This window comes from Melospiza georgiana, chromosome 2, assembly GCF_028018845.1.
Source record: "Melospiza georgiana isolate bMelGeo1 chromosome 2, bMelGeo1.pri, whole genome shotgun sequence".
Taxonomy (NCBI): domain Eukaryota; kingdom Metazoa; phylum Chordata; class Aves; order Passeriformes; family Passerellidae; genus Melospiza; species Melospiza georgiana.
In genome coordinates, this window is record NC_080431.1 from 77,097,818 (window position 1) to 77,111,895 (window position 14,078).

General features: G+C 44.9%; 1 protein-coding gene across 2 annotated transcripts in view; it reads left to right on the forward strand.

Moving 5' to 3' along the window:
- Window positions 1-1,520: 1,520 nt before the first annotated feature.
- Window positions 1,521-14,078, forward strand: part of NARS2 (asparaginyl-tRNA synthetase 2, mitochondrial) — a 48,979-nt gene continuing 36,421 nt past the window's right edge. For both annotated transcript variants that reach the window (XM_058019103.1, XM_058019104.1), the window contains exons 1-5: window positions 1,521-1,643; window positions 5,029-5,138; window positions 5,513-5,633; window positions 6,302-6,442; window positions 9,575-9,655. In XM_058019103.1, the coding sequence (XP_057875086.1) occupies window positions 1,521-1,643; window positions 5,029-5,138; window positions 5,513-5,633; window positions 6,302-6,442; window positions 9,575-9,655 (576 nt within the window). The remainder of the gene's footprint in view (window positions 1,644-5,028; window positions 5,139-5,512; window positions 5,634-6,301; window positions 6,443-9,574; window positions 9,656-14,078) is intronic.

Sequence of the window (14,078 nt, forward strand, 5' to 3'; positions counted from 1 at the left end):
TCCAGCTCTCTGACCACCTTTGTGGCCTCCTTTGTACTCAGTCCAACAGGTCCATGTGTTTCCAGTGCTGATGACCCCAGAGCTGGATACTCCAGGTGGGGTCTCACAGGAGCAGGGGCAGAATCCCCCATCTCGCTCTGCTGGCCTCACTGCTGTGGATGCAGCCCAGGATATAATTGGCTTTCTGGGTTGCAAGAGCACATTGCTGGGTCATGGCCAATTTTAAGCCCACCCCTGTTGCCAAGTCATTCCCTGCAGGGCCGGAGACCCTGATGGCTGCTCCTCACCATCCACCCACAAGAGCTGGAAGGACAGAGGGGCATAAGCCTCAAAAAGAAACCGGAGAAAAGGTTTATTCATCATCAAGGCTTGAAGAGCACACCAAAGTAGTGCACCTATTATCAGGAAAAGGGAGTATGAAAAACACTAGTCACTTGTTTTTTAAAATTTTAAAAGTTTAGTTGTAATAAAAGGGTCATAAAAATAACAATACAATTAGATTAATAATAATTTGGACAATTTGAATTAGGACAATATTACACAATAGATACACAGAGTTATGGATGTCCACGTACCTTTTTCTGGGCAGCACGAGCCTGAAAAAGGACACCCATTAACAAAGAATTAACCCTTAAAAACAATAGCCTGTTGCATATTCATACACTTCATACATGATGCATAAATTCCACTCAAATACAGGATTCTGTCTGGTCAGTGTCAGCTTCTTCCTCTGAATCCTAACAGCGCCGTTGAGGCGGGAAGAAGTTCATTTCTTCTGATAAGGGAGCAATAAATTCTTTTTCTCTGAAAGATTTAGGTGTCCTGTGGCTGCTATCTCGCTGCAAGTCCTTTCTTTAAAAAAAGTATCCTACATAGCATATTTTAACATTTTTTATAACTTAAAACTTAACACATTACTTAAGAGAATCAATACAACATTACTTTCTAACACAACACATATAATATTAATTTTAATATTTGAGAAAAGCCAATCATAAAATAGGCATTTTTCGCAGTGAGGAATGTCGAGGGGCACGAGAGAGCCACTGCTCCCTGAGAGAAACCCAGAAGGACAGGAGAGTGGCTGAAGCCCCCCGAGAAGCACCGCACGCCACCTCCAGATCGCGCTGCTGCTGAGGTTGTCCCAACGATCAGTAGGATACCCTACCCCCGCCACGGGGATCCCTTGTGTCCCAACACGGGATCCCTCTCGTGGCCACGGAGCATCCTCACTCCCACTCGCGGGGATGCCATTCCCACGTGTCCCGCTAGGAGCCGCCACCCCATACGAAGAACTACATTTCCCAGAGCCGCTTGCGGCAGGGAGGCGGAACAGGTGGGCCGAGAGGCTCATTCTGTTCCGATTGGCTGGCCGGGGGCAGTCGGGGCGGCCATTGGCTGGGCGGGCCGTCACGTGGGGCGGCGGGAGGCAGGCGGACTCACGTGGGCCCGTGCAGGAACCGGGAGCGGGCGCCGGGCTCGGGCCGGGCTCTGGGGGAGCGGCCCCGCTGGGCCTCGCCATGCTGTGCGCCCGGGGCGGGTGGCGGGCCCTGCGCCGCTGCGCCTCCCTGCCGCGGGCCGTGCGGCTGCGGGTGCGCGAGGCGCTGGGGGCGCGGGAGCCGGCGGAGGCGGTCAGAGTGCAGGTGTGTGTGCCCCCCGGGGCCGGTCAGAGTGCGGGTGTGTGTGCCCTCCGGGGACGCTCAGAGTGCGGGTGTGTGCCCCCCGGGGCCGCTCAGAGTGCGGGTGTGTGTGCCCCCCGGGGCCGCTCAGAGTGCGGGTGTGTGTGCCCCCGGGGCCGCTCAGAGTGCGGGTGTGTGTGCCCGGGGCCGCTCAGAGTGCGGGTGTGTGTGCCCTCCGGGGACGCTCAGAGTGCGGGTGTGTGTGCCCCCCGGGGCCGGTCAGACTGCGGGTGTGTGCCCGGGGCCGCTCGGAGTGCGGGTGTGTGTGCCCTGCCCCCCGGGGCCGCTCAGAGTGCGGGTGTGTGTGCCCCCCGGGGCCGGTCAGAGTGCGGGTGTGTGTGCCAGGGCGCCCGGCCCAGGGACCGAGCGGAGGGGACAGGAGGGCCTGGAGGGGCACGGCCCACGCCCGTGCTTCATGGAGCGAAGCGGGAGCCCTGCAGAGCGTTTTGCTGAGCTCCCGGATCTGCTGTGCCGCCGTGCCGAGCCGCTCTGTGTGTCCGTTCTCCCGCCCTGCTGTCGCAGCCAGCGGAGCCTCGGGGTCACTCGGCGTGTGCGGAGCAGCGTTGTCACCGTGTTGGGTTGTGCTGAACGTGCTCTCCGCTGCGTTGGATTTATCTGTTCCGGAGAGCGAGCCATTGCCTGTGTGCTGCTGTATTTAAAGCTTTTTCACAGGTGTTGTGCCACATACGTCCAGGTTTAGAGCAGTGTCAGTAGAACCATCGGTAACACTTCCCCTGACGTTTGTATTTGGCTCCTCTTGTGAACCAAGATGGCCTGGAATTAATGGGCATTTTAGCTATGGGGCACTTTTCCTTGGCATGGGATTGTTCCCCTTTCTTGTGGTGTTTGCAACTGGCAGAGCGGTGGTTGCACACACAGAGTCCCTGCTTCCCTGCAGGGCTATGCACTTGTCAGTATTTCTGGACGAATATGAAAAGGACTGGGGTACTTGGTAACCGTTTTAAACAAAACTGAAAGAGGATACATTTAGATTTATAAGAAGGAAATTTCTCACTGTAGAGGGGTGAAGCACTGGCACAGGTTGCCTAGAGAAGATGTAGCTGCCCCATCCCTGGAAGTGTTCAAGGCCAGGATGGGGCTTGGAGCAACCTGGTCTAGTGAACGGTGTTCCTGCCCATGGCAGTGGGATTAGAACTGGATAACCTTTAAGGGCCCTTCCGGTTCAAACTTTTCTGTAATTCTACTAACCCAAAAACCAGTTTGTAACACACTGGTATTCCTGCTCACACATAGGTTAAGCCTAATAGGGTAGGAAGAAGCTCATCCAGTGTCGGTTCTTTTTGGATGTAGTTTGATGAATAATGCAAGCTAGAATAAACCGATGCTAAAGTTTGCAATACTGTCATTCCTCCATCTTCCCTGTCCTCCAGACCCTTGCTGCTTTGCTCTTCCCCTTTGCTACCAAAATGTGGGGGTTTTGTATTAAAATGGGCTAGGAATCTGGTCTGGCTTAAATCCAACCTTATAATGGCCCAATTGTTGGAATGTGCAGTCTAATTGTTAGAGTCAGGGTTGTCACTTTTATTGTACATTTATTCTGGTAGGTATGAAGTGGTCAGAACATTGCTGCTGCAGCCTCTGCTGCTCCAATACAAGCCTGTGGGTGTGCTTTTCCTTCCTATTGCAGGATGCAAGATTCCTCCTATTTAAAAGATTCCAGAACTGCTTGATGAGGTGGCAAAAAAAGCTCTTGAGAATGTTTCTTTGCTCATTTTTGGTGTGTTTTGTTAAGGAGTGTTTGTGGGGAGGAAAAATACCTGCCATTATACATTAAACATGCATCCAGTATAACACACGTGGTGTGTTCCTGGAATACAGAGGATAAGCACAACAGCTTCAGGCAGGTTACTGTAGGAAATACCTTATACTTTCACTATACAAATAAGAGGATGCCCAGATGATCATGTTTCTTGCATTAGTTCTTCCTTCTGGTGGTTTACCCTGTCTGACTCACTAGATTCATGTCTTTAAAATCTTCTATGGTTCTTACATAGAGTATGGAAAGCATGTTATACAAGCCTGTGTAATGCTTGCCTGTGCTAGTAGTAGTTCTTAAAACTATAACACACTTTACTTCTGGTGCTGTTTAATTCTTGGTTTGTTCTGTCTGGGTGACAGAAGTAGATGGATTTGAATTCGTTTTCCTGGTAAAAAATCCCTAAAGCACTTGCCCAGTTTGAAGTCATTGGGACTATTTGGTCCCTTCCAGTTAAGAAAAAGATGAAACTGGCTGGAAAAGAGGCAGTTTGGTTGTTTAATCAGCACTGAGTTTAGTTCTCTACAATATTGTTAGAATTTGATCTGCAAGGCTCTCAGCAGATAATTTTGCTTTGAAGGCCAGCTTTGTCTCAGCTTTGCTGAGCTGAGCAGCAACTATGGGAGTTACATTTTGCATGCTATTACTGTTGCTTGCTGCCTTGGTACTGACTTAATGTTTCCCATAAAAAAGCAATTAAAATTTATATGTCTTTAAAAAACTCAAATTAAGACATTTAGCCTGCACTGTACATGGTCAGTTTTCCTGTTTTGCTGTTACAAAGAATTGGGGTATCATTAGTTTTATGCTTTTCATGAAACTCAACAAAGTATTTCTAAATTTTTTTCTTAATAGCTTTTTTTTTTTCTCCATGGGCTCAATGAAGCAGTCTTGGTTTTTGAGATGAAAGGAAAAACATCCGAGGCAATAATTTTTATTTTTGTTTTGCATGAATACATAGTTTTTCATGTGAATCTATTGGCTGCAACATGCAACATTGTTTTAGCAGTCCAGCATTTTAGGGCACATAAACCAGTAGTGAACAGATTGGAAGATTTGAAACATTGGAACCTTACTACAAGGATGCAACAACAAAACTGATACTGGAAACCATCAGAATGGTCTTGAGTGTATTGTAATGAAGAATAGTGCATTACTGGTCTCTCCTGTTTTAGTAAGAAGAGTTTGGAAGGGACATCACCTATAGGAATATGTACTTTGCCAAAACACTTTACATCTTTAGAGTGCTTCATTGCATTGTGTTCTCGGCTCCCCAAAGGTGCAGGTACATCTTTTTAATCCTTGCTGTTCTCAGGAAGAGACTCTGCCTCAGAAGGATGTCTCTGCCTAAGGATTCGTTTCTCTCTGCTTTGAAGTCAAAAACTGACATTAACTTTTTTCTTTTTGTTTTTTATTATCATTATTTTTTTGCCTCTAAAGAAACAGTTACTTTGATTTCAGTAAGAAACTGAAGTAGGCCTGAAGTGGTGTGTCCAGCTCAGCTGGAAGAAGAGCATGAGCACACAGCGTTCCTGCCAAAAAATAACAAATCTCTTTTTCTTTTACTTGTAGGGCTGGGTTCGCTCTGTCCGATCCCAGAAGGAAGTTTTGTTCCTGCACATAAATGATGGGAGTTCTTTGGAAAGCCTCCAGGTGGTTGCTGATCCCAGCCTGGAAAAGAGGTAGGTCCATTTGAAATAACTGGAGAAATACATGTGCTGAGCAGTGCTTGGAGGGGTCTGCTTAGGCCTCCTTCCCTGTGCCAGGGACTGGCCAGCCGCATTTGTCTCCACCAAGAGCCTCTTATGATAAAAACCTGTCACTGTTCTCCCTGCTTGTCCAACATTCCTGCCTTGTTCTAAATTCTTCTATATCTTTGTGAGTCTCTTCCCATTCCCACCTCTGCATTTAATAATTTTTCATTTCGTCAGTTAAGCTCTATGGCTATAGCATCTCTTGTGATCCTCAGTAATCCAGCTAAATTAACAGGAATCTCTCTTCTGGATGTAGTTGTATCAGCACCTAGTTAAGCTGTTGTTTTTTCTTTGTTTCTTAGAGACCTGACTTTTGGAAGTGCAGTGGAAGTGCAAGGGAAGCTTGTCAAAAGTCCTCATAAGATGCAAAACATGGAGCTGCAAGCTGAAACCATTCATGTGGTGGGACCTTGTGATATTTGGGTATGTCACTGTAGCAGAAGGGGTAGGACTGCTAGAAATCAATTCTTGAAGGGCCAAGTATCCAACAAAACATGCTTGAAACTGTATTTTCTTTAAGTCTGAGTGATCCTGCAGACTTTGATTTGTCAGCGGTGTCTGTAGGGTGCATCAAAAGAGAAACATCGGATCACCATGAAAGCTCTTTTCTGTGACAGAGCCATTTCTCCATGGAAAATGTGCACAGGCTGACAGTTAGGAGTATGCCTTTGTCCCACCCTGAAGCACTTACCTGTGCAGGTGGCTTACCATGGATTGGAGAAACAGTGGAACTGGCAAGACACTCCAGGTTATGCAGCTGGAAGAGCCATATCTGCCACAGGCACGTTCAGAACCAGCTTGCTGTTGCAGCAGTGAGGTGAACAGCTGGGTTTCAGAGGGGCTCAACATCCAAAAGGTGGAGTCTTTTAGAATGCTGATACTTCCTCTCATGTTCATGGATCTTGCTCTGCTGTATGCATTGTAAAATACACAAAATAAGCAGAGAGGATAGGCAAAAGCATCTCGTTCTTCTGTGCTCTGTAATGGTGACTGAGTTTTAGTAGGGCGAGATGGCATTCTGTGAATAGCAATAAAACTGCATGGACTCCCAAGTTCTCATCCTCTTACTTTGATTTCCTTGTTGTTTCCAGTCATTTCCCCTGAAAATGAGGGAGAGGCACCCGCTGGAGTACGTCCGACAGTTCCCTCACCTGCGCTGCAGGAACAACACGCTGGGCGCCCTGCTGCGAATCCGCAGTGAGGCCACTGCCAGCATCCACTCCTTCTTCCAGGTAATCCCTTCTGTACCCAGCCTCTCGAGTAGAACACTCCACCCAGGCTGGCTCTATGGGAGCAGGTTAGCAGGGAAAGGAGCATGACATGGATTTTGCACACAGTGGTTTTCTTTCCAGGCCAGAGCCTGGCTGCACCTTGGCCAGACTGTTGCTTATGCAGTTGGTTATGTTGGTTAGTGCATCTGTGGCCTGTCAGTGTCTTTCCACCCATTTCCTGTTATTTATCCCTTTCACAGAGTTGCAGTATAATTGCCTGCAAGTGTGTGGTCTGTGGAACACAACATAATATGATTGTGTTTAACCCATCCTCTGCAGTGACCTTATGGTCCTTGGACAGAAACCTCCGCCCACATGGAAAAATCTGTGATGCAGGAACACAGACCAGCTGACTCAGAGCTTCATGTTATTCTCAGTTCTTGCCTCTTACTGCAATGCAAGTCTGTGTGGATGCTGTTGGCTGACGTTATGACACTCCTGGTCTGGTGCATTTGAAACTCATGGGTGGGAGCCACCTGTGTTTTCTGAATGTGTCACTCTTAAGCTGTGAGCACAGCACAGACTTTTTGCAGGCAGGGGAGCAGTGAATTGGCTCTGATGCCAGATGTCACATAGATTCTAGTCACATGTGTGACTAGAAAAAGAAAGGTAGTGAGTCCTCTAGCACACCTGAGCCTTTCTTTAAAGCTGTTCCTGGAAATAAGCATGTTTTAGTTTAGATAAGCTGGCTTTAGATAGAATAGAATCACATTCAGATAATTCTGATGACAAAATTCATCTGTAATAATTAGTGTGGCCTAAGAAACTGGTTAGAAATGTTCAGATGAATTTCTGGTTCCAGGTTAGCTGGTCTTTGTTGCCTGCAATGGCAAAGAAGGCTTACTTGCTCTGACAACTGCCTGTGTGGGATTGCATGGTGTTTGAATGAGTTTTGTGGGTTTTGTTGGGGCGGGGTGGGGGGTCCCATGTCAGGTAAAGCTGCTGGTTTCAGCGTTGTGCCGGCTCCCAAGACAGAGGCCAGCTGTGTTGGGAATCAGTCTGTGCCGGTGTCGAGCCACTAGATGGCATGGCCTACAACGCTTTGTGCTTCCAAACCTGGACAGGCAGGCAGCCGAGGTACAAAACAGCCTTACTCAGACTTTGCTTCTCCAAACCCCCTCCTGCTCAGACTCTGACAATCCTTCCTGTTTACAGTGCTCAAGAGCAGAACTCTATTTTGTAATAGACTCTATCATCAATTTAGCAGCAGCAGCTACACTAAAGTTATTTTTAAAGGAATAAGGCAAGATTTGGTCCCAGACCTGATATTTATAAATGCTTGTGTGAGAACTCTCCTAGTACCAGGAATGTCTGTGGTTTTATTCTGTCTCTAATGGAAGGAAGTCTTAAAATTGCCACTTGCATCATCCCAAGAATATTGCAATTTCCAACTTGACAATGTCAGAACATACCGTAGCTACAAAGTATAATTTGACCATTTTCACTGGGCAAAGCTGTAAGGAGCTTAATGGTGGAAGAAAATAAGTGGAGCTCTTTGAATACACAAAATTATCAAGACTCTCTGTAACTTTAAAAACCTTTCTATTTTAGCCTGTTCATTTCCAGGAATGAATGACTAGTGCCAAGTGCCTTTGGTTTGGATGTTGAAAGCTAAAATGTCCTTTTTAAATCTTCTGAGAATTGTGGTCCATGTGGGATAGGAACATTGTTCCTAGGCACAGTAAGATAGTTGCATTGTGAATGGCAAATTCCATTCTGTAGGTTAAGTTCCAGGTTTGTGAGAGCCAGTAATGCAACTTGAATTATTTTAGAAGCTTTTATAAGGGGAATTATCCAAGAGGTTTTATGGGGATTCTCTTATTTCAGATCTGTGCAGTTTGCAGTACTTTCCAAAGCATGTAAGGGATCTTCTATGTGAAGCGTGCTTCTTTACAGCAACTGCTACCACTGTATAAGGAATTTAGGCATTTTTTAACATCTCATGTGGATCTGGGAGGCCATGTCACCAGCAGGGCCCTGAATATGCAGAGAACTGTGTCAGAGGCCTGCATTTTGTACTGGTAGACTGAAACTTCCTTCTCCAGGCAAAGCAAGTAGCTCTGGATCCCAGACTTCCTTCTGTGCAGTAACTGGATCCCAGTGAGGAGCCAAGGAATTTGCACCTGTAACCAAGGTAGCCTAGAGCTGACTGCAGGGACTTTGCTCCCTCTTGGTGGTGTTACTGTACTCCCACAAAATGCATTGCATGTCCATGTGAGGTTTTTGTTCCAAATTAATTTTAGAGTGGGCAGTAAATACTACTTCTGTCTTCCTAGTCCCTTAACAAGCTGGTGATAAGGACCAAGACCTCTCATGTGACTGGCTGAATTATATTATTCTGGTAAAAGCTGTGCAGCTAAGATGTATCTATCCACTGAATATTGGGTTGCAGCTGTTTTAAAAGCCATGGCTGCACTGCAGAGAAATCCAAAGAACAGGGGCTCTCTTCATTCAGCCTTACTGGTTTCAGAGGCCTCTGCTGGATTTATGAACTATTACATGAATGTGTAATTCTGCAGGTACCTAGACCAGAACCAAGCCAGGGTATACCCTGTCTCTTAAAATCAGTTTGACTTCAGTATCTTAGAAGATGCAAAGTAGGACTGACACTTTATGGGTGGTTGGGTGTTTTTAAGGTCTCTTTCATCCAGTACGTGATTTTTGTCATCCAACACATTTGGTCACGTCTCTTAATGCAGCACACAAAGTGTGTCCTTGCCTACCACTGTCTTCCAAAAAGCTGAAAGAAACAAAGTGTTGAGGTCTTAGGGGTGAATTTGATTGAAACTGCCCAAAACTATAAAAATGCTGGGGGAAGTGAGAAGAAAGGAGAATGGTATGGAAATAGGCCATTGCAAAAAACTCATAGTAATGACATAAATCTCTTTTGGTTTTGAAACCTGGAGGAAAACACACTGATAGTAAACAATGATGTATAAATCATGGTAGCATTTAGTTTGTCATCTGTCCCAGAAGCTGCCCAAAAGACTCCATGTGCTGTCCTGGCTGGGGGCTAATGGCCTAGTTATGTGTACTGGTTGATGTCATCCTTCAGGGTGACAGCTGTTAACTTTGCTGTTCTGTCTGTTCCAGGATAATGGATATGTGCATATTCATACCCCCATAATTACATCCAATGACTGTGAAGGTGCTGGGGAACTCTTTCAAATTGAGGTAAGTTGGGTTTCATAAAGTTTGTTTGGTTTGGTTTTTTGTAAAGCAGTTCTTGAGTTATTAATGGTTAGAGGAAATATTTCTCTTCATAAACCCTTTTATGTACTTCTGTGATTTTTTAATAAAGAAATCCTTTGTTTCAACTAATAATTTAGACAGTTAAACAGATACATTATCTTTTATTTTGTTGCTATATTGTGCGTTAATCATCACCTTTTGTACTGATGAGGTTGTTCTATTCCTGGTGCTGTGGAAAAATTTACAAAGAATAACAGAGGGAGGTGGAACATCTTAGTAAACAGAATGATGTGATCATAAGAGCCCAAGAGATGGGATGGGCCATTCAGGACAGACTACTACACTCAAGTATTTCTTAGCTTTGAAACAAAGAATATAATTAATCATGTGATAATTCTTTAAAAAAAAGTCAGCAGTATCTGAAACTCCTTTTCACCAGCTTGTACATACAGGTTTCTCCCTACAAGCTACTCCTGTTGTGTGCTGGAATTCTCCCCCCATATTGTCGAGTTTCTCCATAAACACCAAATTACTGCCACAATCTGTTGTTATAAGAATACTTCACATCATGGGTCAGAACCTCCTGTGAAACTGAAACACAGCCATAACCACTAAGATCTTCCCCACAAATTTCTCATGATTCCTGACCCCACAGTCATTAATCATACAGAATCCCACTGCCTGTTATACTTCTGTATGTGAATTTCAGTCTTCTGTCTCAAACAACAGCATCCATTGCCTCGTATGCGTATTGTCTCCAGCTTTGCTGGTGACTCATCTGTAAGCAAAAGAAAATTTGTTGAGGTAGCAGTTACTTGTGAGATCGTGTCTTCCACTCTGCACAGCCTTGTGACAAAAAAAGCTTCTGTCTGCTTGTTCTCCAGGATCTCAAGGTCTAACCTGTGCTACCAGTGATTCCCTTCCAGACCAGTACATGTGGCTCAGCTTTTTGCTTGCTGGGACAATAGGGTTGATTAGCTAAACTAAATTGTTCCTGTTTAATTGAGATGCCTTAATGCTACCCAAGGTTCACTCCAGGCTGTTGCATGCAAATTAAGACGTGAAAACAAGTGACACTTAATGATGGAAACATTATGCAGTTTGCAGCTGTACAGTGTTTTGCGTCTTCGGGACAAATTGTATCCACTTGAAAGCTGTAGAGGATGCAGGACTGCAGCGTAGGTGGCTGGTGGTGACAGCAGCCCTGATGCAAATGCTGATTGAGGTGCTAAACTGTGAGCCTGAAACTTGTATAAACTGGATCTTATCTAAATGCGTGGTTCAAGGTGGATATTTTATTCCTCTCCAGTGGGATTGCTGAGGTACAAATAGTACCTGTCTTGGAGAAATGTAACTACAGCTTGAAAGGTGTGCACTAAATGCCAAGTCAGGCCCCATTAAATGGCCTGTGCCATAAAGGAAGGAATTCACAAACCCACTTGCTGCTGGGAGGAGGGGAATTCTCCCTGATTTCCTGTTTTTTTCTTTGATTACAACTTCACTGTCTGGCTTAATTTAGGACTTAGTTTTGTTTCTGCAAAGCCCTATTCACAACTGGTCCTGGCTAGCAGAATTCTGAGGCTGCCTGCTATCCTGCTGGGGTCACGTCACTCCGCTGGAGCACTGATACTATTTTTTGACAGTGAAAACATGGAGAAGATTGAGCCTGCCTTGTATGTCATGTGATGTATGTAATGCTGTCAGACACAAAATAGGAGTCACAGAAGGGTGTCAGACATAATAATAAGGGTATGGTGTTTGCAGCAAAGCCCAGAATCTTCATGTGCTTTTAACCAAACCAACTATCGAGACATTCTTGTCTGCTGTATTCAGTCACTTTCTAAACTAGCCTTTAATTCACTGTTTGAACAGGACAAGGGAGAATATAAATTCATGTTCCACTTAGATTTGAGGAGGAACTAAGATTTCTGGTGATGGGAGTTGATGAAAACAACCTTCAAATTAGATTCTTCGGTTTCAAAAAATATTTAAATCCTGTTCTTTAAGACCCGTCTTCTAGCTGCAGCCAGAATTGGTGTCCTAATACTCCTGAATTTGTAGTAGTTGCAGTACATCTGCTGTTAACAGGTTGGAGTTTTTCTGCCTTTTGGGTTTGTTTCTTTTTTTTTTTTTTTTAGCTCCCTTGGGCAGTGTGTAGAACTAATAGTCTCACCAGTTTTGCTGATCTGCTGCAGGTGAAGTAAGTTGAAGGCTTTGGTTGCATAGCCTTTAGGACTATAGTAGAGGCTGCTTATGTACCCACTATGTACTATTGCCTTTAAATAGCTGTTTTCTCTTACTAGCACAATTTTAATCCTCTGACTAACATCTGATGGCTGCTCAGGCCTGTGCATTCTTTTGAAAGGATGGAAAGTGAAGAGAGTATGAATATGTTTTTACATGTGAGTTGAAGAAATGGGGAAAAATGTATCTGAAGTTAGAATGAAAAGGCTTTTTGAAATGTGGTCTTTGATTCCCAAAACTCTTAATCCTGTAGGATTTGTTTGTTTATATGCTCAGCTTCCTCATTATCTTTGTTTGGTTTTGGATTTACTGATGAGTCTGTACATAGCTTTGGGTCTCATATTAGGACTTGGGATGGGGGAGAATCCATATTCCCTCTCTGCTGGGCAAATCAACTAAATGTTTTTAAAATGAAGTACTGTAATGGTGAAAAGAGTGCAGTAAGCAGAGGACATTTTAAAGAATAAATAAGTCACAAGATGCTAACAACTCCGGAGGAAACTTTTCCACCTGAAAAGTGTAGGTTTGAGGAAAAACTACCAGAAGTGTGAAGACTACTAGACAGAACCTAACCCACATCAGCAACACCGTCTTGTGGCTTTCTGCACTGTTGACAGTGTCTTCCTGTAGTGGGAGCATGTAGGGGAGAAAGCATCTTGTTTGTGCTTCTTTCTATAAAGTAAATATATTGAAAATACTAGAAGAAGTTTGACTGTTGAAAGCAGTGTTTTAGTATCATCCAGAGCAGGATGAGGTAATTCTTGAAATAGGGAGAATGCAGATCAGCAGGGGCAGATAGCCCTTTTTCTATTTTAATCTGAAAATAATTCCCCTATACCAGCAGTTTTAGCACTTACACCTCAGCACAGATTCTTTCCTTGCTTTTTTGGTTTCTTGGTTATTTTTCTTTTTTATTTCTTCTGAAGTCTAGAATTCTTAGCAGCTTTTTATGTTGCAAGAAACTTTACTCAGTCACCTTCTGTGGCTGCGTCCTAAGAAATTTGCCGTACTTTCATCCCTGTGACCCAGCTGCATGTCTGTTCCCTGCTATTTTCAGTAGCCTCCCACTCTGTCTGCAGTGTTGAAGACTCCCTGTTTTCTGAGTCTCTTGCTCTCTTTTCCACTTTGCTGCCTGGAAAATTTTCTTTGTATGGTTGCTTTCATCTGATGTGGAGAAGGTGAAGGCTTCTCAGTGCTCTGTAAGAGCCTGTCTGGCCCAGGACACTCCAGCTGGTTCAGTGTGGGTCTCCACAGCCACTTTCCCTGCTGCCCAGCTGCAGCCTTTTAAGAGAACTCAGTATGCAGTGAGTTCCAAAGTATAACAGCTGTATCATGCATTCACAGCTCCTTAAAGAAGATCTCACATGTAGTTTTTATTACCTGTGGCCATATTCCTTCCTGGGACCACTCTCTATGTGTAAGGAGTGCTGCACTCTCCCTGTCAGAGGTAAAATGTGCTCTGTGTGAGCCTTGTCTCTTCCCATGCACACCTCATGGCACCTGGCTGAAGCCAGGGTCTGGATCAGGCCATTTCATTGCTTGAAAGGACATTTAACTGTAAGCCTGAAGAACTGCCCAGGTATAGTTCTTCTCTAAAATGCATCTGGAGGTTGTTGAGTTTTCGAGGGTTTTTTGCCCCTCACTCACAGGAGTCAATGTCAAAGTTTTTATGTTCCTGATGGTGCAGGTTTGTGGCTGTGCCAGCTGTGGCACCAGCAATATGTACCTGCTCCTGAAGATGCAGAAACTTACTCCTACCATCCCTTTGGTACTACTGAAAAATATCCTTGTCAGCACCAAAGAAAGCTGGGATCTGCTGGGGAGAATCACAGTTAAACACAACACAGTATTAGTGTCCGTAAGGTGTTTAACCTTTTAGAGATGTGTGATGCTCTGGGAGGCAGCCAGTGCCTGAGAGACTGGTATTTCAGAGAAGTGCTCAGCAGGGATCAGGGTAAGCTGGACCTGAGCTGAGGGACAGCTGGCTGTTTCATGTTCTAGCTCTCCCAGTTCCTCCTCATTTCTACCTGATTCATATCTGCCTGTCCAGTCTGTATTTATGAGATGTTATGCATTCCAGTACATGTTTATGAGATGTGTGTCTCGGCAGAACCAGCTGCTGTTGCTCAGTGCAAGTCCAGCTGGTCAGAATTAGGACTGG